Raw genomic sequence first — 18,830 nt, forward strand, 5'->3', positions numbered from 1 at the left:
TGAACTTGAGCAAAACATTTGTCAAGTCTCACAGAACCACGTATGGCGGAGCGTTTCTGAAGCGTGAGGACTTGTTGGATGTTTGGATATTAACATCTCATTAAAATCTGCACACACTGACTCAACCAGCTGTTGCACTATTATAAAAGACAAGTAAGTGTTTACGTCCGTTTAGGTCCAGTGTTTTTCTCACGTGTTTCCTGGTAAAGTCAGATCCACTCTCAGGATATGAAGGAATCAGCTGCACGTTTCCTAAAATGACCAAAGAGATTATCCAGTCTTGATTAGAAGATGATTACGGTTAATTATAAAGGTGTGGCCACCAGCTGTAAATATAACTGATGGTGCAAGGCGGCTGCTGCTCCTGCCATTAGGCCTAAGTGTTATGGCTTAGTAAGCTATTGCATAAGTTGCTCATTCAAATGAATGTGTCTATGTTGCAGTGACTCAGGTTAAGTTTGGAAAGATCAGATAGAAGAGAAGTGTGGAGGAGAGAAATACAGTAAAAGTAGGCTAATATAAATGATAATAATTTATAGCTCAATATGGGGTCGGAAATGATCAGCTGAAACACGTGTATGCATGAAAACAACTTTTTCTGATAGTGTAGTTGAATATTTTTCTGTGAATGACTGATACTGTCAAGTTTCAAGTGTGATTTTTGACCCTGGAAATAGCAGCTGACAAATCAGTCTCACCTCAAGATCCATAGCTCTTAATTATACTTTATGTTATTATAACTGCTTAAAAACAGTTTAAATGTGAAAGGAAATGGGTAAAGGGATCAGAGTCACATATTTGCCAATTGAAACATTGGTTGGTTTATTCCAATTTTACATATCACAAAAGTACAAGTTCTCATAAATTGTATTTTACTGTATTTTGTTTATTGCTCTGGGTCAAACCAATTTTAAAAGAAATGCAATGCTACAAAGTTTGTTTATATTTTAAATTCAAAGGCAGAGAGACTACTGTTTGGTTTATTAGAAAACCAGTATTTCATTAGCTATAGCCTACATTTTGTTATACTATACCTTGACCTTTTTTCCCTGCAGGAACCTTAAGATGTCAGCAGTTGTAGTTGTGCATGGGGGGGCCTGGGCCATACCAGATGAACTGGCTGAGGCCTCTGTTGACGGTGTGAAGGCCGCTGCGCGAGAAGGGTTCGCTGTGCTGAAAAGAAAAGGAAATGCAGTGGATGCTGTGGAGGCAGCTGTGAGAACTTTGGAGGATAATACTGTGTTTAATGCAGGTAGGCTACATGGGAGTATTCACATTATGTTATGAGATATGATGAACTGATCTTTGTAAAAAAAAAAAAGAGAAAAAGATGGAGGCCACAGGTGTTGGTGCTTTCCCTATCTCATTCTCATCATAAAAAAATAAATATGACACTTTCCTAACTGTCCACACAGAAGCGGGTCAATGTTCACCTCTTCTGCAGTCAGCTTGGTCTCTTGTCCTCTGTCTCCATCTGCTGGTGGTGATGTCAACATCCACCTAGACCCCATAGGTGTTGATGATGATGGGAGTCAGCAGAGGTGGTTACTGTACTAATTATGGGGCTCATCTTCATCATCCAGATGATGTCCTAGATATCTGAACAAAACTCAAATCAGCATTTTATTTTATGTCACTAAATATATTAGTTTTGTCTAAATGATGTTACATTTGCTCCCTAAACACATTCCTCCAATTGTGAGAAGTGTTCACTTCAACTTGCCAAAAGAAAGTTAGATTGGGGCGGTGTTTAGCTCAGTTGGTACTGCACCCGCCCCATGTGTTGAGGCTATAGACCTCACTGCAGGCGACCCCGGTTCGAATCCCGTGCCAAGTGGCAATATCCTGCGTGTCATTGCCCCCCTTTCTGCCTCCCATTTCCTGTCTTTCTCAACTATCCTGTCATTAAGGGCAAAAAAGCCCCAAAAGATATATAAAAAGAAAAGAAAGATTTAGATTAGATTTGTACCCCTTACAGAATAGAAGTCAGCTCCTGCTGACATTAACATAACCATCTTTGGGATAAATTGGATTTAAAATAAAATGAATACAAGCCTGAGCAGTTTTCTGTTCACTTTAGGGTCTCGACCATGACCACTGACATATTGTGAATGGGCAGTATTTTTGTGCTGATGCACTGGTAACAGCCGGGGCTGGATGTATTATGTATTCAGACTGACCCTCATTCCATCCATCCTTTCTTTTATATGTTCTTTTCTAATTCTTTTCTTCAAATTTGGCATTAAGAAATCACTTTGACTCATGGATGACTGTCAGAGATTAAGGTCACAGTGACCTTGATCTTGTGAAGGCATTAGAATAACCAAAAGGACCAATCAGAAGAATGCATCAACGATATAAGCCTTATAAATTTCTGTCAGTGTGAACACTGTATCAGTCATTGGTGCTGTTTTGTATTACACTGTCACTCACCACCCTGTGGACTTGTGGAGGATGGAGCAGTTAATGTAAGCCCAGATGGATACTTAACATTATAGTTCTCAGTGGACAAAGTTGGAGAGAAAACACATCTCTATCCTCTTGCCATTACTGTCTGTTGTTGTTAGATTTTATTCAGTTGCTAAGCACTGACTAAGACCATCTAGTTTAGATTAGCACGCAACAATTTACCTGCACTGTTTGCTGTGAGAACACCTCCATCAAATATTTGCCTGAGCCATTGTTGCTGTTAGTTACTGGCTGTGACATTTAATTATAGGGCATGGAGCAGCACTAAATACTGATGGAGAAGTGGAGCTGGATGCCATCATCATGGATGGAAGCACACTTGCCAGCGGTGCAGTGTCTTGTGTGAAGAACATTGCCAACCCTGTGTCGCTGGCTCGGGCAGTGATGGAGAAGGTGTCATGTCAAATACTCTTTAGTTTCTCTTGAACAGAAACAGTAGGACATCACTTACACTCACAGAGTTACAGAGATTCAAATACTGATTTATATCCTTTTATTATGAAAGTTTCCAGAGGGGAGCTTCTGTGTGCAATGAATTGATTAGTTTTACATATCAAAGTGAATTTAATGAAATAAATGTTCACCTTTTCTTCCATGTTTGCTGCCATGAAAAAACCCTCAGACTGCCCACGCCATGTTGACGGGAAGAGGTGCAAACATGTTTGCAGAGAGCATCGGTGTGGCCACAATTCCCACTGAGACACTGGTGACTGAGTATGAGAGGAAAGAATGGGAGAAACATAAGAATTATGTCACTGGTGTAATGGAAGATTTCAACTCTCACTGGTAGGTATCTGCAGTATTTCACTTTATTTTGACACATTCTTGTCTGGACTTTAATTTCCTCATAAATCTCGACACATACAGCATCTTTTCAGCCTGAACAGCTTGACAGTATCTTGAAATAGAATGAATGAACACTATTAATATAAATGCTTTACTGTACACAATTACAGATCTCTTCGCTTTATCTTTTAACTTATGTGCTGTTAATTTGCAGTGTAGAGACACAACTCGAAGTTAACTCAGACATGTTGAGTGCATGTTGCATACTTTCTCTGTTACAGCAATTTGGATAATATAGTTTTTATTTGACTTTATTCAAGGGCCCATGATACAGTTGGGGCAGTTGCTGTGGACTGTGCTGGTAATGTTGCATGTGCAACATCAACTGGAGGGATCAGAAATAAAATGGTTGGCCGTGTAGGAGACTCTCCCATTATTGGTACGACTTTATTAACTTCTACTCTTTCAAATAACACCTTTTACACCATGAGCTAAAGAACAAATTCATTTACAGGACACCATCGTTTCAAATGCTTTTTCTAAACAGGTTGAGATGTAAGATTTCTACTCACAACATTGTTAATCTTTGTTGAGTTTGACCTATCAGTGATAGCTTTTTAAAATATGACTTAATTTTTGTGTGTGTTTGTTTTTTGATGCTCTCTCTTGGAAACAAGGCTGCGGAGGATATGCAGACAACTTTTTTGGTGCAGTGTCTTGTACTGGTCATGGAGAGTCCATTATGAAAGTCACACTGGCCAGACTCATTCTTTCACACATAGAACAAGGTAAATATCCAGGTATAATAATGCCAACTTAATATATAACAATATCAGTGTATACAATAATATTGATGTATAATTCAATGGCACCACTTTGGGGGGTCATCAATCATTCAATCACAGATGCGATAGAACTATATTAATTCTACACAGACTTTGGTTGCATGAAAGTAAAAACCTAGATGACAATCGAACACAACTGGACTTGGTTATTTGTATATACAGTATAATACAAATAACCAAGTCCAGTTGCGTTCGATTGAAATTTCCTTGAGATAACTATGACCTGGATGAATGAGAATATCCACAGGCTAGAGATGATACATTTTTGAAAGTAAAGGTTTCTTTGGATTAAAATTGTCTTTATTAGTTTGATTACTGTAAAATATTCAGTTACAGTAGTTATCAATTATTTACATTCAATTCTATCATTAAGGGAAGTTATTTGAATTTGCAATGGTATCAGACGTAGAGCTAGGTAGTTCCAACTTTGGTATGAATTCAGGTGGGGGTTGGGAGGGTGGGGTGTAAACAAATTTTCAAAATGTTGGATTATTTTTCCTCTTCCTCCAGGTAAATCAGTAGCAGATGCTTCACAGTTGTCTCTGCAGTACATGGGAGACCGTGTTCGAGGTGCAGGAGGTGTGATTGTGGTCTCTCCATCGGGGCAGTGGGCAGCCACATTTACCACAGAACGGATGGCTTGGGCTGCTGTGGAAAGTGATGTTCTGTGGTATGGATTAGACCAAAATACAAGGTCTAAAGAGCAGCTGTCCTCATAATAAGTATAACAGTTTTTGTCCAAATTATTCATTATACTAAACAGTATAATGGAGAACTGTATTCCACATATTTTTCTGCAATTTCACTCCATTTTGGGTTATTTGGTCTTGCTTATATTAGCTACTGTTCTCTTTGTTTTATTAAACAATATTTCTCCTGTCTAATGTGTGATGTAAAAGCTACATACTGTTCATATGTACAGGGAAACAAGCTGAAATGGATGGATAAGATACATTTTACAGTCTTGAGGAATCTCAGTGAATGGAGCACATAATCCATCCATTTGACTGGTTGTGTTATTGCATAATTACAAATGCAAACACAGGTGTCAGTGCAGGTGTAATTTCTAAGATTTAATGGACCGTCAGTAAACTGCATATCAGTAGTCAGTCTTTGTGCATACTTCATTCTGACCTTACGATAGAGAGCTGTAATTGTCCTGATAGTGGGACAGGAGAGCAGCCCCCATTTTAGTGATTATTTGTTTGATTGCATAGCACTCAGTGAAATGAGCTTTTCAATCTGAGCTGATGAACTGATAGAAGTGTTGCATTGTCTGTGAAATGTATCTGTCACTTTATATTCACTAAAGGTCATTCACTTCCATCATAAGTTGTTTGGTTTTAAGTGCTCCTCAAGCACCTTGAGTGCACTGTTGTTTTTGTTTTTATATGAAGTACTGTAGTCTCATTCATGAGCTCACTTTGTTCGGCCTGCAGCATTGTTGGCCTGGTTTCAGCCTTTGAAACAATGGCTGCTTGACTAGAGATACTCGCTGTTAACAAGACTGATTCAGAATTAGCACTTAAAATTCCTCTTAGATGGTTAGGGGTTAGATAAATCTTCTACGAATATGAATACGAATATGAATTATACAAATAGGAATTACTTTATTAATCCACAAAAATTCATTAATGAATATTTAGTAATTATTGTGTGCAGTGCAATTTCACCTCAATCATTTTGTTTTCATATATCCATGTTGTTTGTTTTCCATGAGAAATGTAAATGAACATAACTGTGATCCATAGTCAGAGGTGTAGTGACAGGTTTTAAGCTTTAGTAGCCTATAATATTAAAATGAATGTACTATTAACTATTAATCTAAAGAAGGTAACCCAAGAATGGTAACTGACTGTATGGTAACTCCTGTCCTGCAGGATGTGATATTTTATCTTTTCACTTTAATAAAAAGGAAATAAATGGACATGTTTACATCAAATAGCTTTTAAAGTTCTCATTTTCTCTACATTGCACTGTTGATGCATTTTGACAAAGGCAAATATTTCTTATACACAGTCAACCTCTCACTGCTTATGCCAATTTCTTCACCACTGTCAAACCAGCTAGTTTCTCGTCTTGACATTGAAAGACAGAGGCATCGAGGTCAGATCCTGTACAACAGGCTGCTACCCCGGACAGTTCAAACACAGAATACATCTTTATCAAAACAGTCGGTAGGATGATGCAAGTAGAAAAGAAAACACCATACCTGAGCAGGTATTGTGTAGTCACATTCAACCTCCACAGCTCATTGGAAAGACTGGATAGAGAAACACTGCAAGGACAAGGACTCCACAAAACCTGAGTAGCCTATCCCACATTTGACACACTACAGTAAAGCAGCCAAACGCAGCTTAGTTATTCTGACTTTCACAAAAAGAAGGAAGACAAAACATCATTATGGACAGTGTTATTAATTGCAACAGCATGGTTAAATTGAACAACAGGGGGCCACTTCCTACTACATTCATACAGACATAGGCCTAATGGAGCCCTAACTTATCTGTTTCATTCTAGATAGTGGCTTACAGATACCTTTTAGATTTCCACCAGGCAACGTTTAATAATGTAATTTTTATGTGTATATTGGCTATTGTGGTACAGAACATCCTACCAAGATCATTGTGAAGTTAACCAGTTAGCCTTTGGGAGCGTGAACTGCACATCTACTACAGAGCCTGAGCTGAGAGTGGCCCTGACTTTAGGTTCAAGAGAGGAGGGAGCTGTTTGACAGCAGGTGGTGCAAGACAACTGCTGAGGATAAGACCCCAGGTAAGTGTTTTTGCCCCTCAACTTTGAATTTGAATCAAATTTTCTTGATTTGTTGGAATTCATTTGAACTGAACATATCTGAATCTTTTCAAATTTATTTAATTAATTCATTTGAATTGAATTACGTTTTTGGAGTGCATTCCTTTGGATTTTACTGATTTGAATTGCACTGATATTTGGCATCACATTAAAGGACTGGTAAGAATCACAGATGCAGGGTAGGCCTATTGAATAGCTGTATACATAGCCTATTGATATTTAATCTTAACTGTCTTATTAAAATCTGTTTGTTTGGAGGGTTGCTGTCTCTGGTTTGTTTAGGAACTTCTGAACTACAGCTCAATTTGATTGATCACTTTCGACTTTCCTATCAATCTCTCTTCTTCAATCTGAGATATCTCTCAATCGAATGTCTCATTCATGAAATAAGCAATTAGGATCACCATGGCAACCTTTAGGACCCCAGGAAGAATAATCGCTGCTGAGGAAGTGGATCAATAATAAAACTAAACTAAACTAAACGAAACTAAAATGTCTGAGTGCAGTGGCACTGATTAGGGCCGGGCGCCTTTGTCTGACATTTCTGTCAAAATGCATCAGGCTCTTAAAACATCACATAGGCTAGGTAACTTACAATAAACATGGATTCACACACATCACACACAGCTGTCACTAAACTTAAAGTTTTTTGGATAGGCTAGTTTTACTCAGGCATACACAAATAACCAGGACTCTCAAATATTAATAGATTTTACAAAGTAAACCAAATTAAAAGATTGTGGTTGTGATGGATATTAAACAATTTTTTTTCTCGCAGTCGCTGCAGCTTCCGTTCATGTTATTCCTTATAGCTGTTTACCTGATTTCTAAAGTTTTCAATCATACTCTTCTTGACTCCTATTTTTTTTTTCTTTCAGATAGATGACAATAAGAGGAGAGGAGTAGTTTTTTTTTTTTTAATTCTGAGCTGTCGGCTGCCATGCTACCTGTAAACACAAGACACGTGACGAGCGGCGCTGCCTGTCAGGGGCTTTGCAGCACCAGGGGCGAATGACGGCTGAGTTGGAGGAAGTTACTGGGACCAACTGTGCTAGTATGTAACCTCACGCGAACTGGACACGGCCTTGCAGCAAGGGAGAGGTGAGTGTTTAGTTATATGTGCACCAAGATATTTGTTAATATCTCAGCTGCAGGCGTTAGGGACGGCTGCATGTGGGCGTGCTCGCCTAGCAGCTCCCAGGCTACAAACAAACTTGGTATCCAGGGCCTATGCTAACGCGACTTAGCAAGCCTGAATGACAGATTTAGCATCGAGCTGTGCAATAAAAATATTTACAGGTTTTGTGCAACTTGTGTCCGCTTTGCCGACACGCACACAAATCGACGTGAATGCCGTTCATAAATATACTGTTTCATTTTAAAAAGGCGACTTCCCTAGGGTTGTAACTTCCACCTTAAGTTAGCGTTAGCTTGGTAGCATACGTTACCAACGCGCTCTGCAGCGGTTGTTGTCACGTTAGCATGCTAACTAGCTAACATCTCAGTGGTAGAACCTGACCACACATACTCTGTCATATGGACATTATGTTGCATTAGATCATATTAAATGAATATACAGAGATGTCCATGCTTTTCTGTTTGAGATTTAGGTAGCTAATGTTTTTGTGTACATGCTTTATCAGTTCTGGCCTTTGTGCAGTTGTACTTGATTTGAAAACGCTAACTTGCGGGTCATTTAACGTTAGCCTCACTCCGTACACACTGCCAAAGTTGACCACGGAAATGGTTTTCTTGCATTAATTTAAACATGCGTCAGCGCATCCACGGTGCTCGATTGTAGGCTATGTAAACACTGACGACCCATTGCAATGGCTACAGAAAAAAAAGAAAAACAAGGCGACGTTGGCTCAACGTAGTCGGACAGCTGGACATGTAGCATTAACATCTGACCAACAACTTAGTTGTTTTTATATTTGTTGTAATGTCTCTAATGTAACAGCGGTCCATTACAGACTATGCACAAGCCTCTGTAACCTTGTTATACCACTGCTTGCAAGTGTGGAGAAGTTGTCTCAAACTAGTTTGCCCTTTATAAACAGTGATTATTTGCTTAGATTGTCATTGGTTTGCCAGTAAGACCATCTTGAGATATATTCTCTGCTACTGGCATAACGCATGGTAGGTGTCTGGAAGAATTATCAACGTAATTTTGCATAATCAAAATGAGTTACTTGACACCTGCTTTTCCTGCACTCTGTGTTGTTCTGATGCAGGAAGGCAGCAGCATTCATGGATATTGTGGACACCTTTAACCATTTAATACCCAGTGACCAGTTGGATGACTCCCTGATAGTAGCTCAAAATTTGGAATGCGAAGCCAGTAATGAGTTTGGTTCAGGACTCCGACTGGAAGATTCACTGAAGAACATGCTCAGTGACAAAGATCCTATGTTTGGATGTGCAAGCTCTCAGTTCAATCTGCTGGACAATGAGGACTCCGCTTTTCAGGTTACTGGCTCTACAGGTAGATTATGTATTTAGTTTATAATAATTACTCGCCAACATTATTTATGAATCAGCAGCACCTGCTCTGGTTTTTCTCAGTTGTGATTTATACCTTTGACTCCTTATATGGTGGTGGGTAGGGAAAATCCTCACTGTCAACATCTGTTTGTACTGTCAGATATCATATTCAAGCAGTGTTTTACTTGAGAGCTTGAGAGCAAATTCACGACACCAAATGTTTCTAGCTGTATACGTTGTGGAAAGTTGAATGGATACAGCAAGTGAGGAAAATTCAGTTGTGGTTCAGAAAAGTTTTGTGTACTGTGACAAAATGTTATTGTGAATTTGCTGTACTTTTCTTAGAATATTTGCACCTCCTATTGATTCACAGGACGATAATCTAAATTTTTTTTTTTTGCTGTTGTTGGCAGGTCTCGATGAAGGTTCAGCACCCACAAGTCTTGGCAGTGAACTGACTGCAGAAGCTGGAGAGTCCACAAGTCAAGTCAAGCGACCTGTTGGCAGGCCGAAGAAACTTTCACGTAATTTAGTATGCGGTAAGTTGGTACTTGTTTACATTTATGTATCCACAAGTGACATTCATTTTGAGATGGTGTGACACATTTTCTTTCTTTCTTTCCCTTCTTCTTGTTGAGACAGGATATAGTGGTGGTCCACAACCTGCTTCTACATCTACAAACACCATGGCTCGTGGACGACCAGGAAGGAAACCAGCCAACAGACTGCAGAAGTCATTTCTCATTGAGAAAGGAGTTAAAGGCACCCAATTAAAGAAAGAATTAATTATGGGAGGGCGCATCAATGTCGGTGATCTTGATGGTGGATTATGGCTAAATCCTTCGGTTGTATTGAAACGGTTGACAGTCACAATTGGGGGATTCAAGATCGAGTTGCTTCCAGGACCCTCTTATACACAAACCATTGACACAAGCCAGGCTGCATGCTTTGATGACGGTATTTCATATGCTGGGGACATAGGTTTTGCTGTCTTGCCTGGTGAAGCTGTCACCGTACAGTGTCCCGTACCTGAGAACACGGCAGAAATGGATGCAGTTGAGAAGAGCTCTACTGATGATGCAGCGCTTGGGCTGGGCCCATATGTGAATCCTAATGATGTGCAGACCTCTAATGGGGCATTAGTAGGGAGCCCCTGCACACAGGAGACGAAGCCTGACAATCAGAGCAGTTCTGGGAAGCAAAAGTCAGTCGCTAAAGGAAAAGATGACAACAAACAGCCACAAAGCAATGAGGACAAGAGAACTGTTGTTAGTGAGACTGACAGTAAGGAAAAGCAACAGATCGTGGCCAAAAATGCACTAAAGCTTAAACCAGGACTGACTCCAAACAAGAATAAGGACTTGGTTTCATGTAAACCCAGCAATATGATTAAGGAACAGAAAGTATCCCAAACCACGCCGTCGAAAATCATCCAAAGAGGTGACCCGCACAAAATGAAATCGCTAAAGGAAAAGAAAGACATTGCACCACTGAAAAGGCCGGCCGAAAACACCCAAAGTGAACATGCTACTAAAGTGCAAAAGATACAGGGAACAGGAGATGGTAAAGTGAAGCCAAAATTACCAAGTTCACCTAGCTCAGTAGTGAAGAAGAGCCCATCATCCAGCAACCGTGTTGGTGATCAGCAGGCACCAGCCAAACAGACCCCTCCTCAGAATAATAGCGCCAAATTCCAGCCAGCTCAGCAAGCACACAGTCATCCAAGCCATACGTTAAAACCGCCTGAAGAAGTGGGTCAGGAAAAGGCCAAACTGAAAAAGCCAGAAAAGATCCTTCAAAGACAGAAAAGTAAAAATACAAGAAGCATCTCTGTGGATGAGCCGCAGCTGTTCATTCCAGATAACGCTCCTGTTGTGAAGAAGGAAACGGCAGAGGAGCAACCAGCGAACAGCGACACTACATGGGATGGAAACAATTGTTGTGGCTTGTGCAAGAAACACCACAATAACACGTAAGTATTTCTCTTTACCTTCTCTTTTTTTATGTTATTAGTTTGTTACACAGACTTAGTGTATGTTGTAGGTCTAAGTTGAGTTGACAATATAACTGCAACTACACTGAAAAGTTGAAAGCTCTACATTTACCAGCACAGAATGTTTGAAGGGGTTTAAGTTTTGAGATGATTGGCATGATGGAGCAAAGGTGAAAGCCAGTGAACTACAGTATTTGCATGATTATAAGATCACTGCCTTAGCGTGGTTAAAATGATAAGCAGATGTTTGCATAAACAAAAAGGAATTTTAATATGAATTTATGTCAGAGAGTACTCTGAGGGTTCAAAAGGCTCATTTGCAAACACACTTTTAATAATAGCCCTACTCTGTCTAGGTTCATGGTAGGCTGCGGTCGCTGTGACGACTGGTTCCATGGTGACTGCGTTGGTCTCGACCTGACGAAAGTGCGCGAAATGGAGGAGGAGGACCAGATGTACGTGTGCTTGAAGTGCTGTGAGGAGGAAAGCAAAAAAGTGGAGCCTGAGCCCTCGAGTGCAGCCAAACCAGAGGTTCCAGTAAAGACTGAGGTGCAGGATCTCAAGCTGCCTCCCAAGCCCAGACCAGGACCCTCCCAGACTCTTACATCAGGGGGGGTCAGACCTGTAAGAAAGGTAAGCAGTGGAGCCAGAGTTTACAATGAAATGTTTAGTCATGGATTGAAGAAATTTAAATCTTTCACATCCAACGGAAATTCTATTTTTCCCCCAGCCTATTCATCCTCTGATATTAATCATAGCCAGTGTTACCACTATACAAGGGTTTGTTGTCTTTTTGCTTTTACTTAGCAGGAGGGTTGCACATGGGGTGTGTGGTTAACACAGTGTACTCACTAAAGTTTTGTACATTTTACTGCACATAAAACTCACCCTATTTTTCATATTTGGCTGAAGGGTTAGAAGAATTCATGTTACCTGTTGGCCTTTTTCACATTCTGCTGATATATTCTTTCTTTATGACAGAGAATATAATAGTATAACTAATGCGCTTTTTGCACTCCTACCCTAAAATAGGACCCCGACAGAAGGCAGTCCACAGATGTCAGAGATGCAGCTCATAAAACAGGTATGTTATTACCGGCTAACAAACAAGCTCAAATGAAGACAGCTACTACAACACAGAAGAACACAGGGTGTTTTTTTTCCCCTTCAAACTTTATTTGACCTTTGTACTTCCTGCTCGAACAAAATCAATCACAATTATGCTAAAGGATTTTAAAATGTGGCTGTTAATTAGATAGGAGAAGGAGAGCATAAACGTTACTTTTGGAGTCCACTTGAGTGAATAGGGATGCTGGAATGCTACAGCTACCTGTCGACTGGTGGGAGGTGAATTTTGATTGTAGTGTGGTGGCACATGTGGTTGTAGCATGTTGCCAGTGTAAAAAATACCAATAGGAATATTTTAAATGCGGTTTTGGGGGGCGTTGTATAGCTCAGTTGGTAGAACAAGCGCCCCATGAACAGAGGCTATACTGTAGTTCTCGCTGCAGCGGCCCTGGGTTCAATTCCACCCTTGGCAGCCCTTTGCTTTGTGTCGTTCCCCCTCTCTCTCACTCCCCATTTCATGTCTCTCTCCGACTGTCCTATCGTAATAAAGGCACAAAAATACTAAAGTTTTAGAGTTTTGTTTTGTAACCTCCTCAGAAACTGTCTCCCAGCTCAATGTTTATGTTTCAAAAACTCATCAAAGTTCTCTGTAGAGTTTGAAGTGTCGGGGGAGGACATTTCTGGAGTCAAATACTTTTGGAACGGAGGGGAGGTGGGGGGGTGTGTAGGGTGAGCAACTCCTTAAAATAGCTGCACACAGTTTTATTGTGTTGCTTCAGTTATTCTTTGCTTACATACTGGGGAGCCAATGTCAATGTCATCTTAGTGCCTAATACAGTTTGTCTACTTACTGTTGTGGTCAAGTTTGCTTATTGAGGTTAATTTACAATCACATCTACAATGTGCTTGCTTTGTTCAGTGCAGAGCAAGGCAAACTTCTCTTTTATCATCTCTTTGACAAGAGTTTAAAGAGTTTCTCACATTGAGCATTCAATATATAATTTTGTATCATAGCTTTGCACTGAGCACACTCTTGTGCCATCGTTGTAGCCACAGATTTCCTTCAGCTGCTCACTGGATATTGTCATTCTGTCCTCATAGGCGCTCAAAAAAGTAAGACTCTATCTTCAGCTTCAAAGAAACCTGTGTCTGTGGAGGCAATCAGACGAAGTGTGCGTGATTCTCTTAAAGAGATCCTCATACAGAGGTAAGTCTTTCTTGAGTTGGAAGTGATAAATGCTAGTGATGAATGCTGGAATTAAATAGCTTTACAAACAATTACCTAAGTGCAACAAATGTGACGTTTTCTTTTCTTTTTTTCTTCATTTTAGGTTGAAAGAGTCTGATTTGAACATCTCAGTTGAGAGGGCCTGTGAAGTTGCCAAGAAGACGGAGAGAGAGCTGTTTCACTTGTATAAAGACACTGACAACAAATACAAGAACAAGTATAGAAGCCTCATGTTTAACCTTAAGGATACTAAAAATAATGTAAGTACTATTTTAAATCAGATACAATCCAAGTGTATTAGTGTTCAGTTTGAATATAAATGTAGTTCCATCTCACTTATCTCCATTTTATTTCCTTTAGGTCCTCTTTAAGAGAGTTCTCAAAGGGGAGATTTCTCCTAGTAACCTAATTCGAATGAGTCCTGAGGAACTGGCCTCGAAAGAATTGGCTGCTTGGCGCCAGAGGGAAAACCGACATGTAAGTAATGTTGCACATGCTGTGTTGCTATAATTTCTCACCAAAGTTATTTCATGAACACACCCTGATAACAGACAGTAATTCATGAATAGTTCACAATAATCCTGGTATAAAAAAGTACTTTATATTAACCTATATTGTATTATTAACATTCTGTCCTTGTTTATTCATTTTAATAGATGTTGTGTTTTGGAAAGCAAAATAATAATAATAATAATAATCACCCCCTTAAAGCAATAAATCTCTGATTTTACAGGCAATTGAGATGATTGAGAAAGAGCAAAGAGAGGCAGAGAGACGACCCATCACCAAGATCACACACAAGGGTGAAATTGAAATTGAAAGCCAAGAACCAGTGAAAGTACCTGACCCTATAGAGGTAAGGGACAAGTCAAATAGTACTCAATACTCAATTATGTATATTTAAGTAAAAGAAGGTGATGTGTCTTTTTTTTTTTACCCATGTCCTCAGCTGGATTTGCCTCCAAAAGTGACAGAAGTCTCAGTAGAACCTCCAAAAACCCCAGAGAATAAAACAGACAGTACCAAGACAGAGAAAGACACTACCAACCAGCACAAGTCTCACTTGTTTGACCTACACTGCAAAATCTGTACAGGTAAACACTGACATGAGGAACAAACCTCATCTCACCTAAAAAGAAAAAAAAAAAAAACATATTTCTTAATGTATATATCTCCTTAATCAAAGATTTGTTCCCATTTTCCTTCTGTAGGTCGTATGGCGCCCCCTGTGGAGGAGGCACCCACCAAAGTGGTCAAAGTAGCTACAACAGTTGTTCGGAGGCAGTCCACCAAAACAGAAGAAACAAAGAGCACAACCCCTCCTGCAATAGATGATGACCTGCACCTTTCTGTACTAGAGGAGAGCTTTAGAAATGCTCAGTCGGGCTATGAAGGAAGGTATGTCATTGTATCAGACACTGTTGAGTGGTTCTCATGTGTAAGCTATTTTTTGCAAGTTACGAGTAGATCCTCATTGATAATGTACTCGTCACAGGTCAGATCATGTAGCTGGAAGAGACGACGAGGCAGCTTTCCTTTCCACCCTGAAGTCCCTGTGGCGAGGATTTATTCATATGCACAATGTGGCAAGACTTGTGACAAAAGCGTTCCCCGTCTCAGGCATTTTGGATAACATAACTGAGGTAAAGTGAACACAACAGAGCATATTAAAAGTTTTAATAGCTAGTCGCTGTTGAAAAGTACAGTTTTAAGTTCGATGGTTTTTTCCATCCCCCAATAGGACCTTCCAGACAGCATTCAGGTTGGCGGGAGAATAAGTCCACAGACGGTGTGGGACTACTTGGAAAAGATTCGAGCAAGTGGAACTAAAGTGAGTTTTTGGCAGTTTTCCTCCTAAAAATGATAATGCAGCTCATAAGCACAGCACAGTTATTAAATGCAATCACTCATAATTACTTGTGGTTCACTGCAGTGAGGAGCAGCAGATGCTTTGCTCAGGCAATGTTCTTCTTCACTTGTATATGGATGGAAGATTTTACTGACATGTGCTTTTTCTCTCATTAAAGGAGGTGTGCCTCATTCGCTTCTCCCCTGAGACAGATGAAGATGAAATCTCCTATACTCTTCTGTATGCCTACTTCAGCAGTCGTAGACGTTTTGGGGTGGTGTCCAATAACCTGAAACAAGTGAAGGACATGTATCTCATTCCTTTGGGTGCCACTGAAAAAGTTCCACATCAGCTTGTTCCCTTTGATGGGCCAGGTAACCTGAACGCTGCATCTGTTTCCACATAGATAATCATTTTTTACATCGTATTACACAGACATTCCTGATCTTTTAATTAATCTTCTTATCTGACAGGCTTAGAAAACAACCGGGCAAACCTTCTCCTTGGACTCATAATTCGCCAGAGATCGAAAAAGGTTTTTCTACCTGTTGACATGAATGAAACTGCCAGGATTATTCCTGAGATCAAGCCTGTCACCGTCTCCACTATAGAAACCAGAGCAACAGAGGAGGATGAGAAATTATTCCTGTCTTCCTTGACGGCCACGCACAAAAAAGAGAAGGACAAACCACTTAACACTACTGAAGATGTTGATGAGCCAGTTACGGAGGCTTTTGAAGAGCCATCTGCATCAGAGGAGACCAACAACCAGGAATCACAGAAGCCACTGCGCTTTCTTCCAGGTGTATTGGTAGGTTGGGGTGGGGAGTTACCACCTCTGCCAGATGTTGGCGGAAAACTTGCAACAACAGCAGACGATGCTCCGAAGACCCAACCCGCTCTGAAAATTGAAGCATCAACTGGAAACTCCAAAAGTTTAACAGCTGCTGCGCCACGGGAGCGTTTTGTCATCAAGAAGAAAGAGGCTAAACCTGCCAAAGCTGAACCAGAGCTCTCCAGCCCGACTGATACATCTACTGCTAACAAGGCATCAGTAAAAGATGCTGCAGTGGTGACCCACAGCGCGCCTATTTCTCTGAAAGATAAGCCTCCAGATGTATCGACTGAAGTGTTCCTGGCAAGCTTGTCAACAGCTCCATGTGGGACTGAAACTAGCAGTGCTGCCTCTGCAAACAAAGGCGATGCTGGCCTTTTGTCTGAAACTGAAAAAGCAACGTCTGAAGGGAATTCTTTGTCACAATCAAAATCCCAGGCTGCTTCAGATCCCACAAACAGCTCAAAACCTCCTTTAAGCGGAATATTGAAAAAATCCTCAGCATATTCCAGTGTGACTGACGATAAAACAACGGTGCTACAAAAAGATAAAGCCAGCCACCCAGCTGCTTCAAATCCTAAACCTGTTCCTGTGCTGAGCAGCAGTAGAAATGATCCAGTTACACCATTTCACCAAGGATATTTACAGCTTTCTCAGGCTAAGAACAAGCTTGAGGAACAAAACCAAAGTGCTGTTCAGTCGTTTTCTAGTGAAAAGGAGGATCCTGTCGTGTCCCAGACTGGTGCTGCAGTATCTCCAACAGTACATCCTCCTGCAGCACCGGAAACACAAGCCGTACCAGATCTCCCAGCATACACCAGTGCAGCACCATTCCCACTGCAACAGCAGCAGCCTCAGGTACTTGGCAGCTATGACTACACAGGTGGCCCAGCTCCTCACACCATCCCCACCCCAAATGCCCAGGATCAGAATCATAGCTCGCCGTGGCTTCAGGATAGCACCTCACACGCTATCCCAGGACTCGAGAGTTACTCTCAGTCACCTGAGCACCCTCCAGCGCTGGCCAAAGACCACAAGCGTCTGGAGGAGCGGTACAGTGACCCGTGGGAGAGGCCGCGAAACACAGAGGACAAAGACCAACACGGGAGGCACGGCCACCGCAGGGACTCCCATCACGGGAAAAAGAGCCGACATCAAGACCGGGAGAGGGAGAAAAAGCACGAGCGCAGCCATGACGACAAGCACAGAGAGAGGAGCAGGCACCATGGACATTCAGATGACCGTTACAGTGAGAAGAGGAAAGAGAGGCACCACAGTGATGACCACGGCAGCCGTCACAGAGACAGGCACAGACATAGGCGGGACTCTGATTATGAGAATGGACGCAGAAGTTCAAAAGACAGTTACTCATAACTATGTTGCTTTTGTTTTGCTTTATAAGCCCTGCTAGCGAGTATTCAGGGTTTTGAGAAGTGCTGTTAACTCGCTGGTCACTCGGCTGGTTCAAACCACTTGTAGTGGAGTTATTTGTCATTTTATACACCGGTCTGCAGCTTACATGCCATTTCCTTAATTGAAGTTCCATTTTATGTTATTGAAGGTAAAGTAAAATTGAGATATCATTTCAGAGGGACTGTGACGATTATCATGGATTCCTTTCAGACCAAGAACAACGCAGTATTGGAATGTTTTCAAATTTTTAAACTTTTTATTCTCCTGTTCATACTGTACATTTGTAGCGACTACAAATGCCAGTGAATGCTCTCACAGTCTCTTAACCTACAGCTCATGTGTGGACCATTTGGTGAGAAGTTTTAAGTTGAACTCAAACATTTGGAATGAATGTAACAGAAAACATTTAACTGAAGATGGATCTAAACAGCAGCTTTGCGTTGTTTTCAACAGAATTGCTTAAATATTTTATAAACTTACTTTCTATTGAAAAAGTATGTACATTTTGGCTTGTAATATACATTAGAGATGAAGCGTGCCTTTGCACTGTGTGTTTATGTACAGTTCGTAATAAAGCTAATCCTTTTTTATTGTTGATTATAAAAACTTCTCACATGTCTTTCTATTAAAGGGAAATACATCTTGGTTACTAGATTTGAATTGTAGTAGTGCAGTGATTTCAGAGACAGTTAAGTTTTTGTGTCCGACAAAGAATCAGACATAAAGAAACTCAAATTCATGGTAGATGATGTGTTTTTGAAGTTTCTCCTTTACACAGCTCTGACTCAGACAATGAACCTGAGTTGATATGAGTAAAATCTCAATAAGCCATAAAAAAAGTTTCCTGAGATAAGAAGTGAAGAAACAAGCTGTACAATATAGTTTGGTATGAACTTTCCTTTAAAAACTAGAACCCAACAACTATTTAAAGTCTTACACAAATCTCCTTGTGTGTAGCACTAGAAGGGCATTATAAAACATCATTATAGCTTAAGCTTGTGTCACAAGGGAAATTTTCAGCTATTGTAAAGAAGAATTAAATTTTC

At 40.5% G+C, this 18,830-nt stretch overlaps 2 protein-coding genes across 4 annotated transcripts; both read left to right on the plus strand.

The window, feature by feature from the left end:
- Nucleotides 1–6,030, plus strand: LOC310998520 (isoaspartyl peptidase/L-asparaginase). Its single transcript, XM_083988626.1, has 7 exons — nucleotides 1–153; nucleotides 1,056–1,252; nucleotides 2,720–2,862; nucleotides 3,092–3,255; nucleotides 3,576–3,694; nucleotides 3,933–4,043; nucleotides 4,611–6,030. Exons 2-7 carry the CDS (start codon nucleotides 1,066–1,068, stop codon nucleotides 4,817–4,819), a joined length of 933 nt encoding a protein of 310 aa, XP_083844752.1. The 5' UTR covers nucleotides 1–153; nucleotides 1,056–1,065; the 3' UTR covers nucleotides 4,820–6,030.
- Nucleotides 6,031–7,901: 1,871 nt separating this feature from the next.
- On the plus strand, nucleotides 7,902–18,381 carry phf3 (PHD finger protein 3). 3 transcript variants are annotated; one of them, XM_083988222.1, is made up of 16 exons: nucleotides 7,902–8,015; nucleotides 9,149–9,399; nucleotides 9,812–9,937; nucleotides 10,041–11,370; nucleotides 11,748–12,024; nucleotides 12,424–12,475; nucleotides 13,561–13,666; nucleotides 13,791–13,947; nucleotides 14,048–14,164; nucleotides 14,421–14,543; nucleotides 14,637–14,781; nucleotides 14,899–15,085; nucleotides 15,183–15,330; nucleotides 15,429–15,518; nucleotides 15,715–15,910; nucleotides 16,010–18,381. In XM_083988222.1, exons 2-16 carry the CDS (start codon nucleotides 9,165–9,167, stop codon nucleotides 17,743–17,745), a joined length of 5,025 nt encoding a protein of 1,674 aa, XP_083844348.1. In that variant the 5' UTR covers nucleotides 7,902–8,015; nucleotides 9,149–9,164; the 3' UTR covers nucleotides 17,746–18,381. The 3 variants fall into 3 exon arrangements, with proteins under 3 accessions (XP_083844348.1, XP_083844349.1, XP_083844350.1); XM_083988223.1 differs by lacking the exon at nucleotides 9,149–9,399 and having other exon boundaries at nucleotides 7,917–8,015; XM_083988224.1 differs by lacking the exon at nucleotides 9,149–9,399 and having other exon boundaries at nucleotides 7,940–8,019.
- The last annotated feature ends 449 nt before the right edge of the window (nucleotides 18,382–18,830 follow it).

Source organism: Trachurus trachurus (assembly GCF_905171665.1).
Source record: "Trachurus trachurus genome assembly, chromosome: 15".
NCBI lineage: Eukaryota > Metazoa > Chordata > Actinopteri > Carangiformes > Carangidae > Trachurus > Trachurus trachurus.

Excerpts from the sequence above, each read along its gene's own strand:
- phf3 (XM_083988222.1), top strand. The coding sequence starts at position 9,165 with ATGGATATTGTGGACACCTTTAACCATTTAATACCCAGTGACCAGTTG. Across the intron at positions 9,938-10,040 it reads TTCACGTAATTTAGTATGCG|GATATAGTGGTGGTCCACAA; the intron begins GTAAGTTGGTAC and ends TTGTTGAGACAG. Across the intron at positions 15,911-16,009 it reads TGTTCCCTTTGATGGGCCAG|GCTTAGAAAACAACCGGGCA; the intron begins GTAACCTGAACG and ends CTTATCTGACAG.
- LOC310998520 (XM_083988626.1), top strand. The coding sequence starts at position 1,066 with ATGTCAGCAGTTGTAGTTGTGCATGGGGGGGCCTGGGCCATACCAGAT. Across the intron at positions 1,253-2,719 it reads TAATACTGTGTTTAATGCAG|GGCATGGAGCAGCACTAAAT; the intron begins GTAGGCTACATG and ends ATTTAATTATAG. Across the intron at positions 3,256-3,575 it reads GAAGATTTCAACTCTCACTG|GGCCCATGATACAGTTGGGG; the intron begins GTAGGTATCTGC and ends ACTTTATTCAAG.